Genomic DNA, 26,348 nt, shown 5'->3' on the forward strand with positions numbered 1-26,348 from the left:
AAGCATTTTTCTGGAAAGAAAGAAAGGGACACAGACACAAGAAGAACATTCCCATTCTGACTGAAACTGATAAGGCTGTTTGGGTACATAGCTGGGAATTACCAAGTTCTGTGGCATTTAGTCCCTGGCAAAGCCTCTGCCCCTCATGTGAGGCAGCACATGCTCATTATCTTCCATAACATTTTATGTTATGGATGTAATGTCCTACCAAACACAAACATATCATTCAATCATCCCTGTTATTGTCCTGGTTCTTCCCCAGAACCAAAACATTTTCATTCTCCTTGAACGGGGAGCAGAGCAAGAACCAGCCCAGAGGGGCACAAGGAGGTGGATTTAGCCTGTAGCCAGCAGGGAATTTGTCAGTTCTCAGAATCACAGTGTCACAGAATCCCTGAGGCTGGCAAAGCCCTCCCAGCCCATGGATCCCCCTGTGCCCGATGCCCACCTTGTCCCCCAGCCCAGAGCACTGAGTGCCACGGCCAGGCCTTCCTGGGACACCTCCAGGGCTGGGCACTCCAAACCTCCCTGGGCAGCCCCTGCCAAGGCCTCACCACCCTTTCCAGGGAGCCTTTCCACCTTTGGAACCTCAATCCTGGCCACCTTTGGCAAATCAACTCACCTTTGGTGCCTCTCACCCCCCACCCCCTGTGCCTCACCTGGTTGCCACAAGAGGAACATGGCAGCCCCAGCCCTGCCGTGCTGCTCCCTGGGCAGGAACATGCTCAGCATCACCATCTGTATGCCCTCACTGCTCTTTTCTAAAACACAACTACAAACACTCTGAAATTATTATTTTCATTCCATGTTGTGCTCTGCTTATTTCCTCGCAGTTGTGTCCATTTAATCAGGTACTGGAATATGAAGTTTCCCAAGGCTTTAAGGAGTTGCTGTTGGTCTTTACAGAAAGCACTAACAAGCACTACAGAAAGCACAACAACTGCCAAGTATTTATAAAAAAGTAGGTCTTTTCTCCTGTCTTATAACTGTGTTCACTTTCCTGGGTGTTTCAGTGCCATGTAACTGCACCAGCCATTCCTCCTTTTAGATTAATTTTCCTCCAAGGGTGTTCACAATTCATGAACACCCTGCCCTTGATTTCTTCTTTTCCTCCCTTTGCAATCCTCCTGATTTCAAGCACTGTTGTGTTATTGTCATTTATGAAGCCATAACACCCAGAGAGGCCATGGCTGCCCCTGGATCCCTGGAAGTGTCCAAGGCCAGGTTGGATGGGGCTTGGAGCAACCTGGGTTGGTGGAAGGTGTCCCTGCCCAACCCAAATTATTCTGGAATTCTTTGATTAACATTTGCCTCTTCTGTTCACAGCTGGAGTTCCTGACCTGCAGTCAGAGATTCCATGGAGTCAGTGAACCAAATGCCTGACTCAAGGTGGGGATGTTTCAGGCCAGAGCTGTGGGATGTCCAAGGAAAGGCTGAGGACCAGGCAGCAGTGGCAGCACAGTGTCCCAGGTGCCAGGAGTGGCCCTGCAGAGCCCAGAGCCCTGTGAGAGGCGGGTGGGATGTGCTGTGACACAAACACCCCACGGCAGCTTACGCGGCGCTTAGAGCAGCACCATAATCCTCTTACCAGTGACACAGGAAAAGGGAGCAGATTTGTGCTGCAGGGAACTGCATCTTCTCTCCTTGCAGAGCCCTCTGGAGTTGCTTGGCTCGTATTTCTCAGCAGTGATAAACATTTTATGCACCCGGGGGTTGATGCCCTCTGGAACCATCCGTGGGCTGCGCTGGTAGAAACGCAGGGTTTTGTTCCCCGAAATGGCTTTGTGGATGCTCCTTTTGTTACACTGGCTCTGGTTGTAAGTCTGGAAGGAGAAGATAAAGAGAGAAATTATATGTTGACTGCTTGTTTTGTCACTGGACTTGATCAAAACTCAAAGAGCACCTGAGTGTCTGTGAGGTTTCTTGTTATTTTCTGTTCTCTCGTCGAGGTGATTTTTGGTTTGGGGTTTTTAGCCAGAGCAGGAGCAGGCACAGCACTGGGGAGAAAAAGGAGCACAGCCCTGGGCTGGGGGAGGTTCCAATGTGCCATTCATATAGGGGTGATGGAAATGAGATTACATCAGAAACTGAGAAAGGAGGCCAAGCAGGAGAAAGGCAGAAGATGTTTTGTTGATGTCATACACGATCTGAGTCCTTTAATTACACCCCACTTTATTGTGCAACAGAGAAACCAAGATGAGGTTGGAGAACACAAGGGAAGAAAGCAGCGACTCTGAGACAGTCCTGTGCTCTCCTCTGGGTCCCTGGGACAGGCTGCTGGGGACCAATGCCCTGAGTGGGACAGTGTGGCAGCTACAACCTGGCAGAGATCTCTGGGGGCAGGACCAGAGGAGACAACCCAAACCAGGCCCTCTGAACACACCAGAGGAGACCAACAGCCAGCTCTGATGAACGGCCCCTCGGGCACTCCAACAAACAGCCTTTTCATCCTAGGGCAGCTCAGGAAATCCTGGGACAATCCTAGAAAGAAAAGGTCTTTTTATGGTAAAAAAATTGTGCTTGCAAATTCCTCCAGAGCATTGTCACCATGCTGCTGTTCCCCTTCCCTGCTCCCAGGGGCAGCTCCGAGCCCTGCACCCCATCCCAGCAGCTCTGAGTCCAGCCAGGTTGAGCTGCTGTCCCAGGACACCAGGAAACCCCAATCCAAGCCCATTCCATCCCAGTTCAGGGCCCAGGACACATGTGATGTGACAGCTGACCCGGGAAACACGTGGGGGCTGAGGAATAAACACAGGGATCCCTGCCAGCCTCACACTGCCAGGCCTCCACAAACACCCTGCTCTTCAAAAGCTGGGTAATGGAATGCAAGTGGTTTGATAACAAAAACCAACAAACTAAACTAAGCAAAAAAAACCCAAACCCAAACAAACAAACAAACAAACAACCCAAAGAAACACAAAGAAACAAACACCCCCCCCTAAATCTCCAACAATTCCCACAAATTATGAGGGGCCATAACATGACCATTCATTATTCAGCTGTAAGTTATGTGATGGGAAAGAATGTCCACATTAACAGAAATGGAATGAGGATCAATCTTAAAAAATCCAACAACTACCCCAAAAAACACCCCCCAGCAAAAACAACAAACAAACCAAAGCAATATTGTTCAGCAATTAAATTTATTTCCTGATCTCAAAATAAAAACATTATCTACAATTACTGTTCTACCTGGGGAAGGTTCTGCTGCAGAGATTTCTGAGAAAATCTGGAGAACACAGTAATCCAGCTACTTAAGTGAAGCTCCAAGGAATTTAAAGGACTATTCTATATCCCATTACAGAGCAGAGCTCTCAGTAGGATCCAGCCTGCATAAGTAGCATGAGAAAACATCTATTCACAAACACCATTCAGGTTTATCATTTTTAACCCTCATCCCTTCAAAGCTGCTTTTTTCCCCCTCAGGCAGGATCCTCTGCAGTCTCATCTAGAATTAAATCCCTGCCACCTACAAATACAAACCAGAGCAACAACATCGACTGGAATACGTGAAATAACACCAAGACACAGAAATGTTGGGTTTACACAGAAATGTTGGGTTTACAATTGGCTTACACAGACCTTGCACTTAGGAGTCTGCATCCTCTCTCACCAGAGAGGTGGCAGCAGGGGCTGCCTGGCCTGGCCTGCCCAAATCCTGCCTTTTCCCACCCCTTGGATGAGCCCAGGCTCTGCAGGGCTGTGGGGTGCAGGTGGCACAGCTGATGGGGGGCTCCCTGGCTCACAGCCTGGGTTTGCAGTGCCCCATGGCATTCCCAAGGGACAGCCTGCACTCAGGGATGATTAACCATGCTCCAGTTGAGTGCTGAGGTTCAGGAACTCGGCCAAAGTGGATTTCCCCTAAGCTGATCTGCTCAGACCTCACACGCAAGAGCAGCCACTGAGCACTGCTCTGAGCTCACAGTGTCGTCACCAGGTCAGAACCAGTGCTCCCAGTGCTCCCAGTGTCAGCATCTGATGACATGACAGGCTGGGAGAGCTGGGGGGGTTCACCTGGAGAAGAGAAGGCTCCAGGGAGACCTGAGAGCCCCTTGCAGGGCCTAAAGGGCTCCAGGAGAGCTGGAGAGGGACTGGGGACAAGGCACAGAGGGACAGGACACAGGGAATGGCTTTAAGCTAGAAAAGGGTAGATTTAGGTGGGATACTGGGAAGGAATTCCTGGCTGGGAGGGTGGGGAGGCCCTGGCCCAGGTTGCCCAGAGAAGTTGTGGCTGCCCCTGGATCCCTGGAAGTGACCAAGACCAGGTTGGAGCAACCTGGGCTAGTGGGAGGTGTCCCTGCCCATGGCAGGGGTAGCACTGGATGGGCTTTATGGTCCCTTCCAACCTAAACCAGTCTGGGATTCTCTGACATAGTTTCCCAGGACAAACTGAACAAGGAGACTGAGGGCAGAGCTCAGGGGTCTGCAGCTCGTCCCGAGGGTTAGCTCTGATCTCTGCTCCCTGTGACAGGGACAGCACCCAGGGAAGGGCTGGAGCTGTGCCAGGGAGGGTCAGGTTGGATCTCAGGACAAGGTTCTTCCCCCCGAGGGTGGTTGGCACTGCCCAGGCTCCCCAGGGCAGTGGGCACGGCCCCAAGGCTGCCAGGGCAGGGTTTGGACAAGGTTCTGAGGGACAGGGGGGGATTGTTGGGGTGCCCTGGGCAGGCCCAGGGGTCGGTCCCTCCCAGCTCAGCCCCCCAGGCCGCACTCACCCTCTCCTCGCGGCCCTGGGCCAGGATGACGACGATGCGGCCGTGCCGGCGCCGCCCGGTCCGGCCCATGCGCTGCACCAGGCGCACGGGGCTGCGCTGGGCGTCGAAGCAGACGATGAGATCCACCTCCCCGATGTCCAGGCCCTCCTCCCCCACGCACGTGGACACCAGGGTGTTGTAGCCGCCCTCCCGGAACCGCCTCACCACCTGCACGGAGAGTTCAAACCCCAGTTACCAGGGCAGCACAACGGCCCTGCGGGGTTTCTACGCTGGAAAAATTAATTTAACACTTTAAAACGACAAAACTTAGTCTTTTTAAACCAACTACTGCCTCTTGATCAAATCCCACCCACCAATGTGACCAATGTCAGCACTTCAACTGTTTAATTCTAAAATGAAGGAAAAAAAGCACACCTTACTCTGACTCCAGCCATGGTATTCTTCTAAAACTGATCTTCCCAACTGTGCAATTAAATATCTTTGGAGTTGTCTTATTTTTTTTTTTTTTTAACTTTGCTAGGTCAAAATTTAAGGACAGATCTTATCTTTCCTGCCTATGAGAAAAAATAATTCCCTAAGCACACATTTGAATATTCCCCCAGATTTTTAATACGTGTGCGTCAAGAGTTGTTAATACACAAATAAATAGAATGCAAATATATATATATGGTATATATACACACTATATAAATATATATATATAAATAGTTTATATTTACATATTCTGTTCAGTGAGTATAATTTTGGATACTCTGACAGGCACTGGACTCTGTCAATGACAGCAGAAGTTCAGCCGCTTCCACACAGTGTATACTCCTGGAGTTGTGCACACAAGTAATGCTTTTTTATCACTATTTCCTGGTACAGCCTCCTCTTTTCTGTACCTCCAGCTGTTCCTTCTGGGTGAAGCCTTTGGTGCTCTTCCCTGTGGAGTGCCCCACGAATGTCATGGCGCGGACAGCCGGGCTGAGGCGGGACAGCATCTCCGCGATCTCCTGCACGCTGTCCCGGAAGGAGGAGAAGATCATCACCCTGGTGTCCCCACAGGGGCCTTCGCTCCTCTCCTGATCTGTTGGATCAGAAGAAGAAGCAGGATTTTAGCAGAATTAGTAATGAAAAAGGACAGGGCATCAGACGAGTTACACGTTCACGGCTCCCACCTCACTCCATGGGAGAACGGGCAGAAAATGCTCCAAGATACATCTCTGGGAAAAATTCCCTTTGGAATCAAAGCAGTGCTCTAATTTTGGGGAACTGACACCAACCACGGGAATAATGTCCTACATCGGAGGTACCATCACTAAGGTTACTTGGGAAAGCTCAGGTTGGAGGGCAAGTGTCTTGGAATGAAGTCCAAGATTCCCTGTTCTTCCGGCCAGGCACTGGAACAGGCTGCCCAGGGAAGGCTGGAATCACCACCCCTGGAAGGGTTCAAAAGGCCTGTGGATGGGGCACCTGGGGACATGAAATTCTTGGCCTCAGGTTGGATATCACAACTTTTATCCTCAAGCTCCTTAAATATGCTCATCTTAACTCTGCAGGAGGCAATGGCAGCAGAGCCCTGAGGGAAGGGTCCAGAACAAACCCTGTGAGCAGTTCAAGCAGGAGACAGGGAAACACCAGGAGGGAGTTTGCTATCTCTGTTTTACTCAGCTGTTGGAGTATTTTACATCAAATTAACAATGAGAACTCCTAGAACACTTTATCTTACAGAAATTTTATGGTAAAGTCCTTCTAGAGAGGACTTGTCCACACAGAGGATACAAACACACAAATTAGCACAAATCAGGAGACAAATCAGCAGGATATTACTTGTTTCCACCCCCAGGTTCAACTGGTGGGGTACTTTTTTAATTGTTGGTACTTACCAGAGCACCCCTTTTTCCAGGATTTGAAGTGTTCTATTACGATTTCCTCCAATTTCCTTAATTTTGGATGGCTGTAGATAAATTCCTTTTTCTTTCCCAACACTGGAAAGGCAACAAAGCAGTGAAAGACATCAGTAAACCTGCAACAAGCATGAAGGTTTAGTGAACTTCATTTCCTCCCACTGTAACTATCCGAGTCAGACACCCAAATTCCTGACACTAATTCTAATTGCACCAACCCACAGCAATTAATAAACTCATGACAGAAGCACATTTGTAAAGCCCAGCTTTCTGAGAAAGTGCTGTTACTTTTGTTACAGTCACACTGGAAAAGACAATTAGTCAAACAGTAATATTATAACCTTCATTTTAAATCAAATGAAAATCTTCAAACACAGAAAACTGGTTTGGAAGCAGCTAAAACCACCAAGGGAAGAGAGAGAGGGAGTGAGAGAGGGAGGGGACTGTTGGGAAGACAATCTGAAGAGGAGCAGTCAAGTGCAGCACAAGTTTTAAACAGGAATGCTGTCCCCCCGAGAGGGAAACCCTGACCTGTGTCACTCCTACAGACACCCCCAGTCTCTGGAGCCACGGCTGTGTCTGAGAACATGTCTCGGAGGTGCTGGTAGAGCTTCAGGAAGTCCTCGTTACGCCCCAGCTCGTTCTTCGTGCGGGTCAACCCTTTGGGAAGAGTTGGAATACCTCAGGATTCAGTGTGCTTTCCCAAATGTACTCTGTCTTTAACACTGCTAGTACATTTCCAGCTGGGATCAAGGGAATAAAGCACCAATTCCATTTGCAACCCACTTATTCTGTAAGTTGCCATACAGAGGAGGTAAATGAAAAGGAGGGAGTGGAATGAAAGGAAGGATGTTCCTGAGGACATTTCACCTTTGGCTCCATCCATAATTCCCCAAAGGTAGATAAACAAGGAGCGGACTCCCATCTGCAGCAGCAGCTCATACCCGTGGTATAAACTGATACAAAGGGCAAAGTCCCCTTCGATGATGCCTTGGTGGATTCCCTGTGGAACAAAACAGACTCATCACTGAACCAGGAAGCGACTGAGGAGCAGGAATCACACTGCATCTCCTGACCAGAACCAGACTGGGGGCTGGGAAGCAGAGCCAAAGCCCCAGCTGATGCCCAGTGAGCAGTTTGTCTATCCCAGCCCTCAGGGAACAGATTTCACACAGCCCAGTGGAGACAATCCTTTTCCACCTCCAAAATACCTGTATTATCCTCCAGGATTAGCTCATCCCCCCTCAGCCTCTGACAGCTGAACCACCCACCCATCTGGATGTGGCAAAACAAGGGATTTCTGGCACATCTACCCAGGCTATGAAATGAAGGCAGGAAAGTTGCCTTGCTTACTGTGAAAGGGATTTCCCAATGTTCTTTCTAAGGTACACAGTGGTTTTTTAGGCAATGTTCTTTAAGATTACAAAATTTGACCACTCCCTGACAAGTTACAGAAAAATAGGAGCAGGAGTGTAGCTTTGGGGGGAAAGTGTGAACTTTGCTGTGAGGAAGTACAATCTAAGTCCTCAAAACAATTTCACTTTGGAAATGGAGTCCTTAATCTTTTCCTTAACTTTTCTATATTGGCATCAAGAAACATGGAACAGTTAAGTATATTTTGCAGATTTCATAGATAATCTTTAAGGTCCTTTCCAACCCAACCCATGCTATGATTCTATGATAATTTATTCCTGGGCTAAAACCAGAAATCAAACCCAGAAATCTACTTAAAATGTCTCAGGAAATTTGGTACCTATGGATAATTACTATTTACCCCCTACTTTAACGACATGAAATCAATAAAAGACACTTACCACATGCTGTGGAGAGGGGTTTTTCCTATACTGATCCCTTGCCAGGATGATCTGGTACTTGGTCAGGCTGGGAATGTCCCTCCTGGCCAAAACTCCCATTCGGATCAGGCGGCCGGCGAACGCCTCGAGCACCTGCAACCCCAACACAGCCCCCTGAACCTGCTTCCCTGAGGATCTGTGCCTCCAGTGCACACACAGACACCTCCTGCCTCCAGGATAACCCTGTGTCCACCCTGAACTGGGACGGGGAAACACACCCTGAGAGCTGTAAGGGCACAGAGAGGGAAGGGAACGGGAGGGACAGCCAGGCCTGCAGCTCAGGCTGCAGCTCCTTCTCTCGCTGCTCACATCAACTTCAGCGGCAGTTTGGGCACAGAACACTCGTGTTTCTCTTCCACAAGGCCAGGTTAGGTGAAGGGCTGGCCAGGAGGTCAGACACTGCATGTGGGAGGGATGGGAGATGTGAGCACAGAGGAATGAGCACCAGCAGCAGGGCCCATTTCCTCTGGAATCCACCCCAAAACACACTTAGTTTTCACCCATCACATGTACCTGCTTTCCACATGGGTGCGACAAGCAGAATAACCTGCACTAATGCATCCTAATCCTGTTTTTCCTCTTTGTTTCCCAGCCTTAGGTGGTCAGGATTTTTGCACAGACTTAGTTTTGCGTGAGCGCTAACTCGGCCGTAATCGCAGTAATCAGATTTGCCCCACAAACGCTGTTTACAACCTGTTGCTCCCTTGGCCAACGGCCCCAAAAACATCTCAGGGCACAACAACAGGCTCTCCAAAGGCAGTTCCCTGTGCCTGCATCCATGCACACCGTGTTTCCCGAGTTTTCCAGCCACTCCAGCACCAGCACAGCTGCCCTGCACTAAGAGGGCTATAATGTACCAAATGCCTAATCCCTTTAGAGTCCCTTCAGCCCCCTGTAGATCATCCAACTAAACCAATAAAACCAGGCCTAAGTCAGGCCTCCAACACTGATCCAGGCACGCCTGGAGCCTGTGAGGAGAAACTCAAACCAGAGTCCCAGAATGGTTTGGGTTGGAAGGGACCTTAAAGCTCCTTCGTTCCAATCACCTGCCATGGGCAGAGAGACCTTCACAGAATCATGGAATAGCCTGAGCTGGAAGCAACCCACAAGGACCATCCAGTCCAACCCCTGGCCCTGCCCAGGACACCCCAACAATCCCCCTTGTCCCTCAGAGCATTGTCCAAACCCTCCTGGAGCTCTGGCAGCCTTGGGGCTGTGCCCACTGCCCTGGAGAGCCTGGGCAGTGCCAACCACCCTCTGGGGGAAGAACCTTGTCCTGAGATCCAACCTGACCCTGCCCTGGCACAGCTCCAGCTCTTCCCTGGGTGCTGTCCCTGCTCACAGAGAGATCACTGCCTCCCACTACCCCAGGCTGTTCCAAGCCCCATCCAGCCTGGTCTTGGACACTTCCAGGGATCCAGGGACAGCCACAGCTTCTCTGGGTAACCTGTGCCAGGGCCTCCCCACCCTCACAGTAACCAATTTCTTCCCAATATCTAATCTAAACATAATCTAAAATCCCAAGAAAAGGAGTGGGAATAATTGCCAGCATCAACAACAGCTGCATTAATCCCCCAAGGAATCAGAAATGGAGGAGAACTTTGGAAGGGTGAAGGAAAACTTGTGCCAGCAGCAGCAGCTGACCTGGGGAGCACCCACTGTGCTGGGGAATTTCCACCCTGCCCACTCCATCCCATGGGTCCTTCCCAAGCAGCACTCTGGAGCCAGCAGGATAAGCTGCTTACAGCAGATAAGGGCTGCTCATAAAGGGAAATCATGGAAATGGAGCCAGAATTCTCAGTGTTTTGGTGCATCTCAGGTTGCTCCTCTTTCCTTTGAGGGTGGGGAGGCCCTGGCCAAGGTTGCCCAGAGAAGCTGTGACTGCCCCTGGATCCCTGGAAGTGTCCAAGGCCAAGTTGGAGCAACCTGGGACAGTGGAAGGTGTCCCTGCCCATGGCAGGGGTGGCACTGGATGGGCTTTAAGGTCCCTTCCCACCCAAACCATTCCATGGCTTTACTCTGGCCTTGGCACAGCTCCCCCCTGCCCATTCCATGTCTCCTGGGCAGTTGGATTCAGACCAGCTGCGGGCACCAAACCCCCACCTGAGGCCAAAGGGCTCCCAGGCACTTCCCAACCCCAGGTCCAGGTTCTCCTGTATCCCCAGAGAACGTCGGTCATGGCCTCCCACAGCTCCCAGGAAAAGCAAAGCAAGACACTCCATCCTGAGGCATTCCTTCTAATTAAGGCTAATGGATTAATCAGACCAAATAAACCACTAATACCACTAACACCAACAACAGGCAAAAACCAACTGGAAGCTACAGTAGTGCCAGGAATTTCTGAAGGAAAAGGGAAAAAAACCAAAGAAATCAAATGATGTTTTCTTAAAATACAGTCAAAACCATTCACCGAGGCACAGGGGAGGCTCAGTGCACAGGGGTCTCTTATAATATTAATGAGAACAAAACTGAAGGTATGGTTTGGTTCTAATAGTTTAAAATTCAGAACTTTGTGTTTACCAAAGAGTTTGTTATTGTTCTGTTGTTTTTCGAGCCAGGCTGTACCTGACAGTCCCTTTAAAAGGACAGAGGCAGAAATGTCTGTGCCAGCTTATAGAAAAAGATATTTATAAAATCAACAGAAATGTTGACCATGCAAGGAATAACTCAGTGCTTTTTACTTGAATGGATATCCCTGGAACAGCTCATTACCCTTCCATCAAACCCGGAACAGCTGGACATGAGGACACTTGAAATGCTGAGGATGAAGCTTAAACTACGCCTGAAGTAGTGGAAATGGAGTCAGTCTGACCACAAATGGTCCTCTAGAAAAGCAATTAATGCTTTCATTAAAGAGCAATGCCCAACAAGTCTAATATTTCAGCTCTGGTTTGTTATTTCCTACACTTGTTGCAGCGCTGTTTTCCGAACAGACATTTTCATTACAGGTACTTTTGTGTTTTATCCCTTGACCCAGTTAAAAGGTATAAGAAAATGATATTGTCCCTGTTTGCTCAATGTACACCCCTGTCTGATTTAATCACCTTCTGCAAAACAAACCCAGGCCGGCTGTTATGAAAGACAGCGGGATCCAGTCACCTGGAGCTTCAAAACTACCCGGGAACAGTAAACATAACCTACTTAGGAGAGACACAGGAACAGGCTCTGCTCACTCACTGCACTTATCTTGCCTCAGTACCTTCATTTTTAATTACAAAGATAATACTTCTGAAAAAGTCCCCTCAGTCTTTCCAAAACATCGCAGTGTCATGTTCCCCGTCTCACAAACAGATTGCAGAATTAATTCCAATTAATAGCTCGGGAGGGCTCGTGGCTTTCTGCAGCTCCCTAGATGGAGGCCGGGGCTGACAGATTTACAGCCAGCACATAAGACACGACTGGCTGAGTTATCCCACCCTGCACTCAACTTGCCAAGAACACAAAGACATTTCTGTTCTGAGCTATCTCCCACAGCAAACCACAAGTTCTTGGAGCTTGTACCCGAGATGAGCTTAGAACCTGTTTTTGGAGCTGAGGACTTGTGTTACCAGACAAAGAACTGTTACTGTGCCAGCTACACCTCACTAAAAACTGCTTTTAATCTGTTTTCTGTTGGCACAATAAAAACCAAAGGCTCTAAACTAATGCCCTGGCCTAATTATTTTACTGCAGACTTGAAGGGTTCTTTACCAGAGAAAAACACACATAAAAAACTGGGTTTGTAGCACTTCTTTCCCAGCAGAGAAGGAGGGTTGGGAGAAACCAGCAGCTATGCAGGTTGTACCTTCCCAGACCGAGGACTCCAAGGGTTTCCAGCACTCCCAGGTTTCACTGACAGACCTGGCTGGGTTTTACACACCTTTCTGGCCTTAAATAGAGCTGCCCCTCCCTTCAGCCCTTTCCCCTGCACTCCCAACTCCCACAGCTCCAGCACTTTCAATGCCCAGCATGGAATGCCCAGTTGGCAGGGACGTTAAAGCCCATCCAGTGCTACCCCTGCCATGGGCAGGGACACCTTCCACCAGCCCAGGTTGCTCCAACCCGGCCTTGGACGCTTCCCCAGACCCTTCCCAGCACGCTGGGGCAGGTGCTGAACTGGTGTGAAGGAAATGAGCCCACACTGGGTGTCCATGAGGTCCCAGCACCCCCCCAGCTCTGTGGGAATGTCCCCATGCCCCCAACACTCTGGTCTGCCTTAGTGGGATCACTCAGCCCAGGAGCAGGGAAGTAACAAAAATAGCTCCAGAACAAATCCAAAGCTCAGTTTTAGTTCTTCTCCCCATAAAACTTCAGTTGTGACAACCAAACTAACTGAGGGAGAAAAGTGCTATTTTGTTCAAGCTTCCTCCTGACATTTCTCACCTTGCCAGGAAGGAAAGGAAAACAACAGGGACACAGCAGGACAGGGTGTTTTTAAGCTGATCTTGTCGTTCTCCAAACCCAGTACTGATCAGTAATGATCTTGGCACTGCTCAGAGTTCTGTGCTAAGTTCCCATTAACCCATTCAGGCCCTCCACAGTGTCCCAGGGATGTGTTACACCCTGAGCACACACTGTTCTTCCCTGGGAGCTGGGATCCATCAAAAACATCCAACACTTTGTCCTCTTCCAACATCTGACTTTTCTGCTGGTACAGCGTTTTTCAGTTCCTAAAGGTTATAAAACAAGAAGATCTACAGTTTCTACTTTTCAACTAATTTCACACAGAACAATTTTACCCTGTCATTTAAGAAGTTATTAGAAAAAAGTGGCTTTTCTACATCAACCTGCCACTCAGTGAGAGTGACTGTCAGCCCTTTGCCACGGGACAGAAAGGAGTATCCCACTGAGGATGTTTCAAATCCATAGTTTTTAAGGCTGAATATTGGTTTTTCTGTTCTATTCAGAGGTGTAACTGCCAGGAAAGCACAGAGAACACAGCACTACCAAACCCATGTTACCTCAAGAGTGGCTGTTTATTAGCCAGCAGTCATACACAGAATTAACAACTTTGGGGACAAAACAGCAAATACAGCAAAAATCAGCTATGTTCATCTCTAGTAACAATGAGTTATTCTGTTATCTGAGCAGTGTCCAGACACAGATCATGACACTTCTTCAGTACTCTATCAAATGCAGTAATTACTAACTCATCAAAACCAAAGACAAATTAAATACAGAGATCTTTAAAGCAGGATTTTAAACTCCTCCCAGTCTCTTTCTCACAGTCAGTGTTCTGTGGCAAGTCTCACATATGGAGAAATTTAGCTGGGATTTTAAACAATTTTTCAGGTCATCTTTTAATTTTCTTTTCTCTCATCTCCAGCAATGATGATTAACAATCCTCTAAATAGAAATAACTTCGCTTAAGCAACTAATTTTCATTATAACTTGAACAAACGAGTTGGGACCGTTTTCCCTGACAAAGTGCTGGAATTACTTAGGCAGGACAGGCAGAGGGAAAACCCCCACACGTTGTCTCAAACAGTCCCGTCTTCTCAGGAAAAACAGTTTCCTGGAAAAAAACCCTCCAAGAGCCAGAATGCCCTCACTTGTTAGGAACAACTCAGCTTCCAGAATTCTGTGGAAAATTCCTTACCCACAGCACTGCAGCTGTGTGAGGTGGAGTTACCTGTGGATGGATGGATGGATGGATGGATGGATGGATGGATCCCACTGTGCCTCCCCCGAGGCTCCCTGCCCACAGCAGCTGCTCCCCAGTGGAAGCTCAGCTGGATGTGAGAGGACAACCTGGGCACTGCCCCAACCCCCTCCAGCACACGGCCAGTGAACCCTGTGCTCTGCACTGACCGTGAAATCACATCAGCTCACAGCCACACTCTCACACCACATCCAACCCTCCTCAAGGATTTGCCTTCCCAGGGATTTCAGCTCTGTCTGTGAGGCTGATTCACTGCCCACAACCAAGAGGCTAAACCCCCCCCAGTGGGGCTGAGTTTCACTCACTGCAACCACTGCTCTGAAAAAACCCTCTCCTGGGATGTTCCCACCCGCAGCTGCTCCTCCCTTTGCAAATTCCCAAAGGAGAACTCTATAGGAACGGCAGGACTGTGGTCTGTGCTGTCAGGAGCACAGTCAGGACTTGCAGTCTGAGCTTCTGAAGCAATTCAAAGTTCACTGTAACAGCAAGCTCAGCCCCTGGGGTGGGGTAACCAAAGCCGAGCCTGGGGGAAAAGTACTGACCAGAAACGGGGGGAAAAGGAGAGGGGGCAGATTAAGCATCACATCAGAGCCAACAGTCCCATCCCCACAGTCCCATCCTTAACCTCTGGCTTTTCTGGCACAACAGAGCACGGGAGAGGACTGTTTCCTACTGTTCTAAAACTCTAAATGCCCCGAGATTCCCCTTCCCTGCCCGCACACAAAGGGCCACAACACTCCTTTCACCTTCAATTTGGAAGGAAAGGCAACTCCACACAGAGCCACGTGCTGCACACAGACCCCCGACTGACACCCAGCTCCTGCCTTAATTGCCACAACCACCCCAGAGGGGGCTGCTCATCCCCCTCGCTGTCAGCCACGCTGCTCTCAGCAAGGGCAACATTATGCAGCTGAAAACTTCCAGCGCTGGACTTCGGTAACAAAATATCCCGTGGCTTTTGCACTAACTGGAATGAGTTTGGAATCGTTTTATTCAGTTCAGAGATCTCCTGAATAAAACGAGAGATCTGTCTTTAAAGCACGGCTTGAAAGCAGTAACATAAAATCAGGACAAAGGAGGACAAACGGGACATGCAGAGCAGTGGGGAAAATAAACGATGAAGAGAATAGCTGGGAAAGAGGGAATGAGTGAAAAAACACACATGACACAAAGTTCTTTAAGTTCTGCACTGCTCAGACCCTACAGCACGTGGTGGGAGAAGCTCCGGAGCCGCAGGGCCGCCGAGGAAAGCGGCTGTGCGCAGGGAGCGGGTGTCCAGCCCTCCATCCCGGTATCTATTCTCCATCCATCCCTCCCTCCATCCCCCGGCGCTGGGCGGGCAGAGGCGGGCGCTCCCGCCCCCCAAATCCCTGGGCAGGGCGATCCCCGATAAAGCCGCGGGCGCTGGCAGCGGTGCCATCCCGGCCGAGGCCATGGAGACGGGCGGGTGCCGCATGGGCGGCGCGGGGCCCGCCGCGATCACGCTGGAGGAGCTGGACGGGCTGGAGGAGAGCCCCGACTCGGCGTACCACAGCCACGGCAGCTCCCTGGAGGAGGAGGCGGCCGAGCGCATGGACGACGAGGAGCAGGAGCGGCTGCTGAGCTACTGGCAGAGCGTGGGCAGGGGGCACCAGGTGGACGTGCCCCGCGGTAAGCGGGATAAGCCGCTTAGGGAGCGGGAGGGAGCCGGGCTGCTCCGGACCGGGCGGGCGGGCCAGCCCCTGCAGAGCGGGCGGGGAGCGCGGCACACAGCACAGGGCACGGCCAGAGCACCCGCGGAACTCCTGCAGCTCTGGGACACCCCGAGTCTGGGACTCAGAAAGCTAAAGCTTCGCCCGGGGCGATGCAGAGGGTCCCAGGGCTGTAGCGGCACCGGGGTGACCTGTTCGTACTAGAACGCATCAAGGCGAGTTTGCAGTCCTAATTAAATATTGAATATTTGCTACCTGCAAAAGCATTCTTGTTTGGAATAGCTCCTGTCAGTGCTTCAAAGAAAGATGGTTGTATTTAAAGATGGCACAGAGTAAACAAGTAAAAGGATCAACTTTGCTTTTTTGACAGCGAGCCTCCCAGGCTTATCTTAGTCGCAAATTGCTCACTTTCAATTTTAAGAAAGACTGGAGAATCTGAAAGACTGTAACAAGTCAGGTAACTCCAAACAAGCAGCAGAGTCACTGCAAACTCAGCTCAACCAGAAACTGTAACTGCCCAGAGAAGCAGAGAGATCTGAACCATCTCTGCTGTCCAGGTAACTCACCTTCCCCAAGGTGGGAACCAGAAAACCCTGAACAACAGACTGCTCTAGACACCACCAAAATGAAATTACTGCTATTTAAAAACTCTTCCTGTAATTCAGTGCAGCAAAGAGAGTCCAAGCTCCTTTTCAATTCATACCTTGAAGTCTCATCTTAACTTAGTAGTGGTTTAACACTGAAAATTAACATGCTAAAAGAAGGGTAAGATGATTCTGAACAGAGTTCTCTGCCTTGCCTTGTTCTCAGTGCCCTCAGAGGGGTCTCTGGATGCCCTGTGCCAGCAGTGCCATCCCATAGTTTCAACACACACTCCAGCAGCCCCGGGGTTGTGTCTGGAATCAGCACAGCAAATCCACAGGGCAGGAGGGAGGGGGAGAGGAGGGAGATCCCCATTTAACACCCCGAGGCCAAAGGGCTCCTTCAGAGCAGCAGCAAACTCAGTCCCTTCCCACAGAATTCCCCGGTGGTGTGCTACATAGTGAAACCCTGCACTGAAACTCCTAAGGTCCACCAGGAAGGATACAGAGTCCAGGAAATATGTCCAAAGTAGCATTTGACCACATTTCAGTTACTGTGTTCTAGAAGGGTTGCTCTGTGACACTCAGCAAATGTTACAAAAAGTAATACAGAGTAATAGAAGTTCTTTCTTAGGTCCTGCCCAGGGCCCTGTGGAGGCAATGGAGGTGACTTTCCAGGGGGAGGAATCCCCCTGGCACTGGGAAAGGCCATCTCTCTTCACCCTCTGCTCCCTGTGACAGGGACAGCACCCAGGGAAGGGCTGGAGCTGTGCCAGGGCAGGGGCAGGTTGGATCTCAGGACAAGGTTCTTCCCCCAGAGGGTGGTTGGCACTGCCCAGGCTGCCCAGGGCAGTGGGCACGGCCCCAAGGCTGCCAGAGCTCCAGGAGGGTTTGGATGATCCTCTGGGGCACACGGGGGATTGTTGGGGTGTCTGGGCAGGGCCAGGGCTTGGACTGGATGGTCCTTGGGGTCACTGCAGCCCTGACTGCAGCAAACCCAGCTTTCCTGTCCCACTGCTCCCTGCCAGCCTGGCCCTGGGCAGGCAGAGCCCTCCACACCCAGGCAACAGGAGGCACAAATTCACCAGCTGAGGGACAAAACTCCCAGAAGGACTTTAATTGTAATCCCTATCCCATGCATTCATATGGAGGGAAAAAATATAACCCACCCATTTATCAATAAAGTGATCTAAATATAGAGTTAACTTTTCTTGAGTCCTAAAATGCTTCCTAATTCTTGGAAAACTAAGTGCTGAAGGCTAATCTACTTTTTACTTTTTCCTCAGCCTCCAAAGAGATCAATTTTATATGTCAGTTATTAGTTACATTTTCAATGTTTCTCAATTACGTACTTAAAAAAAATGTTCCAAATTATCTCTAATGTAGCTTCCTCACCTTTAATTTTTCCCTCTCCTTTGTTTAAAGATCTTTACTGTTCCAAATAGTCTTAAAGCTAAAGCCCTGCACTGGATGTCAGGACATGGAGGTTTGATTCCCAGCTCAGCTACAGATTTACCAAGTGACCTCGGCCAAGTTAATTCTCCTGCATCTTAACTCTCCTCTTCCCTGAAACATGGATAGTGCTCTCTTCCCCCATTATCCTGCCTTTTCCACTTAAGATCCTGAGGCACTTAAAACACCCAGGAAAAGAGCTCTTCCAGCTGGAATGTGTCCTTTTCCTGCATGTCCAGCACACAGCATGAGGGAGTAGGGCAGAAATCCACACCCAGCCTTTCAAAGCACATAAAACTGAATTTCTAATCCTCTCTCAAAGCACACAAATGCCTTTATCATTCAGCTTTGGAAGGCAAGGGACCAAGTCCTCTGGAAGAGAGGCTTCCCATACCTCAGACTAACCTTATATCCACAGCTTCCAAGCCTGTCTGTCAGGGATCAACTCCTAAGCAGAGTTTATTTAGGAACTTCAGCCAGGATTGATGTCAGGGCAACCACAGTTGCAAATACACCTAATCCAACCACACTGAAATGGCTGAACTGTAGGAGAACAGAAGTTCTAGAAAATGCCAGTTTTATTCATGGAACTATCATTTATTTGCTCCTTTTATCCACTGGAGCTGGGCTGGAAACAACAACAACACAGGCCTTGCACTCAACATATGTCCTGACTAATAATGCACTGAAACAGAGAGGTGTCAAAGAGATGCATTTTACCTCTTTTAAGAACTATTAATACTTATATTTTTATCTATATAGAGAGATACAGATAGATACAAAAAGTAAATGCAGAAACATCAAACTCTAAGGTAAAATTAGACATTAAACACCTGTAGGAAATGAGTGTCCATAGCAGTATTCCCTTGAGCCTGTGACCAGGAGCAGCCAAACCAATTTACCTCATGTGGATCCACAGGATTCCAACACCAGGAGAGTTACCAGAACTGGGAATGTCACCTGCACAGAGCCAGAAACTGGCCCAGAAAACTTGAGGAATTGCAAATATGAGGAGTGGGAGAGGGAAACCTTTTCCTAAGGGTACTTCCTAAGGGAAGTTCTTTCCTTTCCTAGTGAAGAGCAAACTAAACTGGTTCCAAAGTCCCCAGAGCTTAACTAAGAGAAGGAATCAACACATTTCAGTCTAATTTTTAAGTCTGAAGTGGGATCTGTGTCCTTGTGTTGCAGACATGGCAGAGCCAATCCAGCAGCTGACCAGGAATAACAACCCCCAGGAGAGACAGACCATCCCCTTCACCCTGATCCAGCGCAAGGAAAAGGTACTGCTGCCCTCCCCAGCTGGGCTGGGCACCCACACCCCACTGCCACAGATATGGCTCCTTATCCAAGCCTTTTAACCAGCCAGGATTTCCACAGATATGGCTCCTTATCCAACCCTTTTAACCAGCCAGGATTTCCACAAATATGGCTCCTTATCCAAGCCTTTTAACCAGCCAGGATTTCCACAGATATGGCTCCTTATCCAAGCCTTTTAACCAGTCAGGATTTCCACAAATATGGCTCCTTATCCAAGCCTTTTAACCAGTCAGGATTTCCACAAATATGGCTCCTTATCCAAGCCTTTTAACCAGTCAATATTTCTAACACCCCAAGTGCAAAGCGTTGTAACTGTTTAACTCATTTCACTTGGAACATCTCACCCCTTTAACAAGTGACTTTTCCTTTTTGTAAAGTAAAAACTCTCAGGCAACTCAGAAGATAGCCAAGAATTACAGCCTTTGTGACATTTTATAACTGATTTAACAAAAACATCCCATATTTTGACATTTGAAATAAAATGCCTGTCTTCTTCATTTAAATTGGTTCTTTAAATCTGCTTCTTTGCACAGTCATGTGAATAAAACCTTAGCAAAGAGTACTTGAAAGAGATTAATATCTGAATTTCAAACCAAAGATGTACTTTTGTCTCACAGATCACTACCAAACAAAGTAGCAATTTGCAAACCCATCTCCTCCTCTAATAAAAATCTGAAATGGAAGGGAGCAAATTGCTTCCAGCTCAGGAAATGTGCCAACAAGGGTCTAACCTTAAATCAATAAACCCAGAAAACCTCTACTAACCACCTGTGAAGACTTTTTGTCACATTTCTTTTAAATAATAAGTCACATTTATAAATATCATAATTGGAGTGTGTTTCATCTGAACAGTTTGGGACTCCTGACTGTTTTATGTTGTAATGAAAAGCAAATTCTCAGTACTTACTGTAACAAATGCAGCTAAAAAATAAGGTTGTTCAGTGTTAGTTGCAAATAAATGGTTAATACAGTTCCAAGAAATGTCAGTTCCTTATTTTGAAGGAGAACTACCCAGAAATCTGCTGAAATAAGTTGTGGTCCAAGGTCAGCAGTGTATCCCTTCCTGTGTTTATATTGAATAAAGGATTGGTATATGTTGATATACTGAGGAAGGAATGAAATTCATGTTCCTTTCAAGATCACCCCCCTGACAGCTGAGAAAAGATGCAGTTGTTCTGGTGCTAAAGGTGTATTTGTTTGGGGGGGGGGTTTCTAGCTGCTGGTATTGAAATCCTAAATCCTTGCCTTTGTGATTGCAGCTGGGAGACCTGCTGTATGAAAAAAGGCAGTACGGGAAGGCCAAGTGGGCCTGCATAAAAATGAAGGAGAAACAGTACGAGCAGAGCATCTGCCTGGGCTTCATGAAGCTCATGAGGTACATCTGTGAGCAGAACTCCTCAGGTAATGGCAACCACGATTCTGCACTGCACTTACACAGTCACATTTAGGCACTTAGTTCCCTAACTGGGGAGGTGCTTTTATTAGCTTTCCCAAATCCACCACCCCAGCTCTAGCCTTTCCAGAAGGATCACAGAAATCATGGAATGGGTTGGGTGTGCAGGGACCTTAAAGCTCACCCAGTGCCACCCCCTGCCATGGGCAGGGACACATTCCACTAGCCCAGGTTGCTCCAAGCCCCGTCCAGCCTGGCCTTGGACACTTCCAGGGGCAGCCACAGCTTCTCTGGGCAACCTGGGCCAGGGCCTCACTGCTGCTTCCAACTTGGAATACGCGGCCCCAGTGCCTAAAACATCCTGTTAGTAACCCTGGGGGGTTTATAGGGCTCAGTGTGAGTTCAGCAGTCCAGCACAGCACATAAACACTCCTACAACACCCTGTGTCCCCCAGGGCTGTACCTGGGCATCACCATCCCCATCGTGACCATCGTGCACACCAACGAGTCACAGTCGGCGATGACCCCGGCGGTGACAGTCGCCTACTACCTGCCCGAGGTGCTGCAGGACGAGCCCCCTCACCCCTTCGACTCGGACATCAGCATCGAGGAGTGGCCTGCCACCATCGTCTACAGCAGGTCAGGCACCGTGGGCTCTGCTCTGGGAAACTGGGAAAATGGGTAGTTTTCAATCTGGGAATGGCACGTCTTTTAAACCAAGTTATAAGAGGTAACAAGTGGCAAAACTTGTAAAAGCTGCCTGGAAATAATGGTTACCAATTTATATGAAACAGGCTCTTCCCCCAGAGGGTGGTGGGCACTGCCCAAGGCTCCCCAGGGCAGTGGGCACGGCCCCAAGGCTGCCAGAGCTCCAGGAGGGTTTGGACAACGCTCTCTGGGACGGGGGAGGATTGTTGGGGTGTCCTGGGCAGGGACTGAGGTTGGACTGGATGATCCTTGTGGGTCCATTCCAACTTGGGATATCCCACGATCCCATGAATTAACTGGTATACTGATGCATCTGTAAATGTGTGATAAAACAGCATCAGGCTGTTCTGTGTAGTTGGGAGCAAAGCATCTGACGTGGTAGGGACAAAGCTAAGATCTACCACAGCATCACTGGTGACACACAACCGAATCATTCAGAAGGCTCCAGAAAACCTGGATGTTAGAAAGAACCTGACGTGAAGCTGATTGTTGCAGGAGCTTCAGGGGCATCACCAACGAAGACTCGATCATGAGAGAGATCAGCGTGCTGGCAGCCATCCTGGAGAGCCCCGAGCTGTGCCTGCAGGACACCTTCATCATCGCCGGCTACACCAACCCCGCCGCCGCCAACCGCCACAACGAGATCTGGTTCCTGCAGCGGCCCTGACCCGCCCTGCTGCCCCGAGCTGCCTGTGCTGCCCCGAGCTGCCTGTGCTGCCCCGAGCTGCCTGTGCTGCCCCGAGCTGCCTGTGCTGCCCCGCTCCCCCAGGCACAGCCCCCAGCTCACCCACACACTAGGTGCCCGACCCAGAGAGTTCAGCGACGGGGCTCTGAGCCCCTGTAGGGAGGCAATCCCCCAGCTCAGTCACCACACCCAGGCCACCCCAACACAGTCCCCTGTGTCACCTTGGACAGTCTCCACACAATTTTAATGAGGGTTTTAGCACTTTATAAGTTAGTTCACCTTATCTTTTGTTTACAAGATAAGGCAGGCAGAGACCTCTCCTCTCATCCACTTGCTGGCATCCCTAGACTGCTTGTGGCTTGGGATGGTCCCTGGGGAGACCCTGGAGCTCCTGCTCTGGGCACCCGGTGCTGCACAAAGACCCCGCTGGGGCAGTCAGTGGGAACACACCAAACCCACCTCAACATGCAGAAAAAGAATGTCCAGGTCGTAGTTCCTGCAGAGAACTACCAGATTTAGCCCCCTGGGATTGATCCAAGGAGTCAGAGTAGGCCAACGCCGACTGCTTTGGATGTCCTCATCCGTGACACAAATCCTAAAGCTTACCTCACAAAGCACCCAACCAAAGGACTTTTAGTCTGGAGAAGAGACCAAAAAGGCACCACAGTCCTAATGCTCATTGAAGTTTCGATAGCAGAAGTTACAGGTTACCTTAATCCCACACTCCCAGGAATCCCATGACTGTCTCTGGCATTCCTAAATAGCCGCTGGTTATTTTTAACTCCAGTTTTCTGAACGCTTTTTTCTCACGACTTTGCTGGATGCTAAAACACTGCAGCAAGGTAATTAATCTGTTCAGTCCTTTTGCCACACCACTAATGTAATAACTGACACAAATATTCACAGAATCACATTAAAAATCCCAGCTAGAAGTGACCTCTGCAGAGAGAAGGGCCAGGCAGAGCTGGCTGCTCTGGCTCTCACATGCCTGGAGTTCGAGCAGCTCCAGGGATGAGGAGTCCACAGCCCCTCTGGGCCCTGCTGCAGTCTGACCACCCTCACTGTGAGAATTTTTTCTTCCTAGTATCCATCTTGTGGTTTCTTTTGCCCTTCACCCCCAGGGTAATCCTGCAGGCAGACAGCTGCCCGCCTGGCAGAAGGGCTGAGAGCAGCATTCCCACTGTTTCACACAGCCCAAGGGCACCTACTGCACTTTAGAACTGGGGCAGCAAACAGTTTTGCTCTCAAAAAATCCCTCCTGAATGTCTCCCCCTACTGATATGAAGGCAGAGTTTATGCTTAATAGAAGTGTCTTTTTATATAAAATTTATTGAGTATATCACCAGCATTATTTATTGATTGCAGGATTTGGGGTTTAAACAGAGCTTTTGTGCTCTCTAATCACAACCTACAGACCAGCAACCAGAGCCAGTGGCTGCTAACTCCCAGCAGAGTGAAAAAATAACTCCAGGCATGGATTTATGGAGTACTTCTGGAAGAACCTGAAGCCTCCTGTTCCCACTGGCTTTAAGGTTAACCCAAAGCCTCTCCCTGAGCAGCAGGATCAGAGTGCAGCTGGCCCTGGCTTAAGTGGGACCAAGGTGCCCTCTGGTGCTTGCTGGGCATGGAGATTCCTTGGGACACAGCAAGGAGAGGGGGAAAATGGAAAAAGAAAATAAAAAGAGAGAGAAAAGCCTTAGTTTTAACACAAACAAACCAACAGTCCTCGTGGGGAGGAAAAAAAAATCCTGGACCAACAAAAATACAATGAAGGATCTCAGCCTGGGAAAAGGAAAATTAAAAAATGCCAGCCAGTATTAAATTAAAAGCTCTTAGCTAACAGAAAACAATAAAAAGTTTTTAAAAATCCAGTTGAATAGAGGGCCCAGGGAGAAAGGTTTTGTCCTCAACCCCCTGCTCCCCCACCAAGATTTTTAAAAGAGCAAATACAAATAATTTTTTCCTTTGGCAAGATTTTATGCCAAATTAAAGAGGTTTCTGCAATCTGATTGCTTTTGCCAGTTAGAGAAATTATCTTAGTGCTTTGGCACAACAGATGCTGAACAGTCCTTGGAAGCAGTGAAATCCTCCCACCACACAGCACCGGTTTGTACAGAGTTTACATCTGAAACCTCTGCTGCAGAAAGCATTTGCTGTGTCTGGTGTCCCTTCCCGTGGGCAGCCCCAGCCCTGCCGTGACTGGGCTCCTGGTCCTACAAACATGCCTGTCCCTGGGACAGGAGCAGTGTCTGAGTGTGCTGATCTCCCACTGCAGCCAAGCCTTCCCCGCTGTTTCTGGCAGACTGTGAACTCCCACATAGTATTTATTTATTTTGACTCGTGTTAGATGGCTTCTGCTGCTGAGAAAAAACCACTTCACCTCCCGTTTGAAGATACACTTTATGGCTGTGGAAGGTGGAACAGGGCTGTCACTGGCCCTCGTGAGCACAGGGACCAAGAGTTCCAGCTTTTAACTGGCACACAACAAGGTTTATTTAGTTGTTACACCAGTGAGTGCCAAGCAAACATTACTATGACTCCAATTTCAAAACTCCATGTCAAGAATGATCACCTGGGAACAGGTATTTAATTATCCATCCGTGGCTCTCCTTTGGAAGCCACTCATGGATTTTCATTTGTAATTTGAAGCTGTTAGATTTCCACTGTCCAAAGGAGGTAATAAAATAGCATTCACCCCCATTTTTGGAAGATTAAACAATGTAGCCTTAACAGATGAGTGTTGTCCTGCATACTGTGTATTTTCCAAACAAGCATTAGTGCCTAAAATGTTTATTCCAGCTATTGTGATACTCAGGGCCTTGCTTACTGTATGTAAACACACATAAACAGAGTTTCTGTGGCATTGGTGCACTGTGCTGTTTGACACTGTCCTTCATCCCCACTGACATGTCCTGTTACTGCTCCTGTCTGTCAGCATTAAAGATCCTCATTTCCTTGTGCAGAGCAGCCCTGGCTCTCACTCCTGGGGCAGGGTGGGAGCAGCAGGAGGCACAAGCTGCTGGGCTGATTCTACCAAAGCCACCTCAGCCCCAGACTGGAAATGGTCACTGTGAGGAACAGGAACCACTTCCCAAAGTGCTGAGGCCTGCAAGGCTAAGGCTTGGCTTGTCCAGACAACACAAACCATCCTTTCACACCCTCTGTGTGGGTACAAATTGTATTTTCTAAGAACATCAGGAGCAATTCAAATGCAAATACCAGATCAAAGCAAGGAAACAGTAACCACTGAAGCCACAGGCAAGGTTTGTGCAGCCAAACAAATCTCAAGTGAAGCACCTCAAAATAAATCCCTGCACTCACCAGAGCACTCAGAGGCACCTGCAGTGATGCAAAACTACCTTTAAAGTTTCTTTTTAAAGCTTATGAATGGACCTTCCTCATTTAAATAGCTCTCAGGTCACTGGTCTGAAAACAGCTGATGCACTCACAAGTTTGCCTTCCAGTGGTGTCCACATAACTACACCAAGACCATTAAAGTTTAAGCAAAACCATACTCTGAGGCCAACAGTCTGATACTAAACTAATCCCAGGGGTTTTTATGCCTCTTACCGAACACAGACCACACATTTTGAACTTTTCAAAGCTGTATCTTATGTAATAGCATTTGCCTGAAAATCTCTTCCATATTTGAACATTACAGATTAGTAAAAAAAAAAAGGGGAAAACACAAAGAAAAAGCCCTCAGAATAATAAGAAAAGAAAATCAACCAACCCAGGAAAAAAAACAAACCCACAAATAAAACAAAACAAAAAAAACCCAAACAAACAAACAAACAAAGATAAAAAATAATCAAGGGAACTAATTACACTTACAGGCGACTTCAAACCCTAAAGAATATTCTCTAACATAGAAAATGTTTCAGAAAATCCACATACAGACTTCATAAGGCATTCCCAACATCTGAATACTTTAATCCTACTAAATTCAGCCAAATGCAGAAACCCTCAGTTTTAAGTCTGGTGCCAATTCTGCAAAGACTCCTGAAAAAGGATGAGGAAAGTAATTCCATTCTCAGTTTTTCACCTGAGCTTTTTAAGGTCACAGTGGAGTTGAGACCACGTTTTTTCTTTGCCTTGTGCTCAAAGTTAACTGCATAGGAAGGTGTTGTTTTTATAAGCTACAGCAAGCCTAGGCAGAGATATTCATGTATTTCCTGTCACTGGCCAGTGACCAACAAAGAACAAACAAACTCACCTGGATGTAAGTGTTCTGAATTCCTACCAGCTCTTCCCCAAGTGGCACCACGATTTTTTCCACCTGTCTCTCGTGAGAATAAGGCTGGATTTCTGGGGAATCCTCAGTGCACACCTCTATCTGAGCGATCAGTAAGTTGGAGATAACCTGCTGCACAGCCTGGCACAGAGATAAAAAAAGAAAAATTACTATTCCCACAGTTCAGCAGGG

General features: G+C 48.6%; 2 protein-coding genes and 1 long non-coding RNA gene across 11 annotated transcripts in view; 2 read left to right on the forward strand and 1 right to left on the reverse strand.

Moving 5' to 3' along the window:
- Positions 1–26,348, reverse strand: part of FANCM (FA complementation group M) — a 137,364-nt gene that overhangs the window by 108,224 nt on the left and 2,792 nt on the right. For all 9 annotated transcript variants that reach the window (XM_051772074.1, XM_051772073.1, XM_051772077.1 and 6 more), the window contains exons 4-11: positions 26,139–26,297; positions 8,416–8,547; positions 7,472–7,604; positions 7,133–7,261; positions 6,581–6,682; positions 5,597–5,781; positions 4,713–4,919; positions 1,589–1,823 (exon numbers count right to left, since the gene is read on the reverse strand). In XM_051772074.1, coding sequence (XP_051628034.1) covers positions 1,589–1,823; positions 4,713–4,919; positions 5,597–5,781; positions 6,581–6,682; positions 7,133–7,261; positions 7,472–7,604; positions 8,416–8,547; positions 26,139–26,297 — 1,282 coding nt within the window. The remainder of the gene's footprint in view (positions 1–1,588; positions 1,824–4,712; positions 4,920–5,596; positions 5,782–6,580; positions 6,683–7,132; positions 7,262–7,471; positions 7,605–8,415; positions 8,548–26,138; positions 26,298–26,348) is intronic.
- LOC127463139 (uncharacterized) overlaps positions 1–26,348 on the forward strand; it is a 62,808-nt gene that overhangs the window by 17,218 nt on the left and 19,242 nt on the right. The gene's annotated exons all lie outside the window — the stretch shown is intronic.
- LOC127463113 (heme-binding protein 2-like) lies at positions 15,123–22,768 on the forward strand. The gene is made up of 5 exons (XM_051772198.1): positions 15,123–15,745; positions 19,008–19,099; positions 20,396–20,537; positions 20,985–21,168; positions 21,733–22,768. Exons 1-5 carry the CDS (start codon positions 15,529–15,531, stop codon positions 21,902–21,904), a joined length of 807 nt encoding a protein of 268 aa, XP_051628158.1. The 5' UTR covers positions 15,123–15,528; the 3' UTR covers positions 21,905–22,768.

This window comes from Manacus candei, unplaced genomic scaffold (genome assembly GCF_025592945.1).
Source record: "Manacus candei isolate 608988 ecotype Guabito, Panama unplaced genomic scaffold, ASM2559294v1 h1tg000150l, whole genome shotgun sequence".
NCBI classification, from domain to species: Eukaryota; Metazoa; Chordata; class Aves; order Passeriformes; family Pipridae; genus Manacus; species Manacus candei.

What these genes read in the sequence shown, in the direction of transcription:
- LOC127463113 (XM_051772198.1), top strand. Translation starts at nt 15,529, where the DNA reads ATGGAGACGGGCGGGTGCCGCATGGGCGGCGCGGGGCCCGCCGCGATC. An exon ending in TGATCCAGCGCAAGGAAAAG is followed by an intron (nt 19,100 to 20,395) that starts GTACTGCTGCCC and finishes TTGTGATTGCAG; the next exon opens with CTGGGAGACCTGCTGTATGA. An exon ending in CTGTGAGCAGAACTCCTCAG is followed by an intron (nt 20,538 to 20,984) that starts GTAATGGCAACC and finishes TGTGTCCCCCAG; the next exon opens with GGCTGTACCTGGGCATCACC.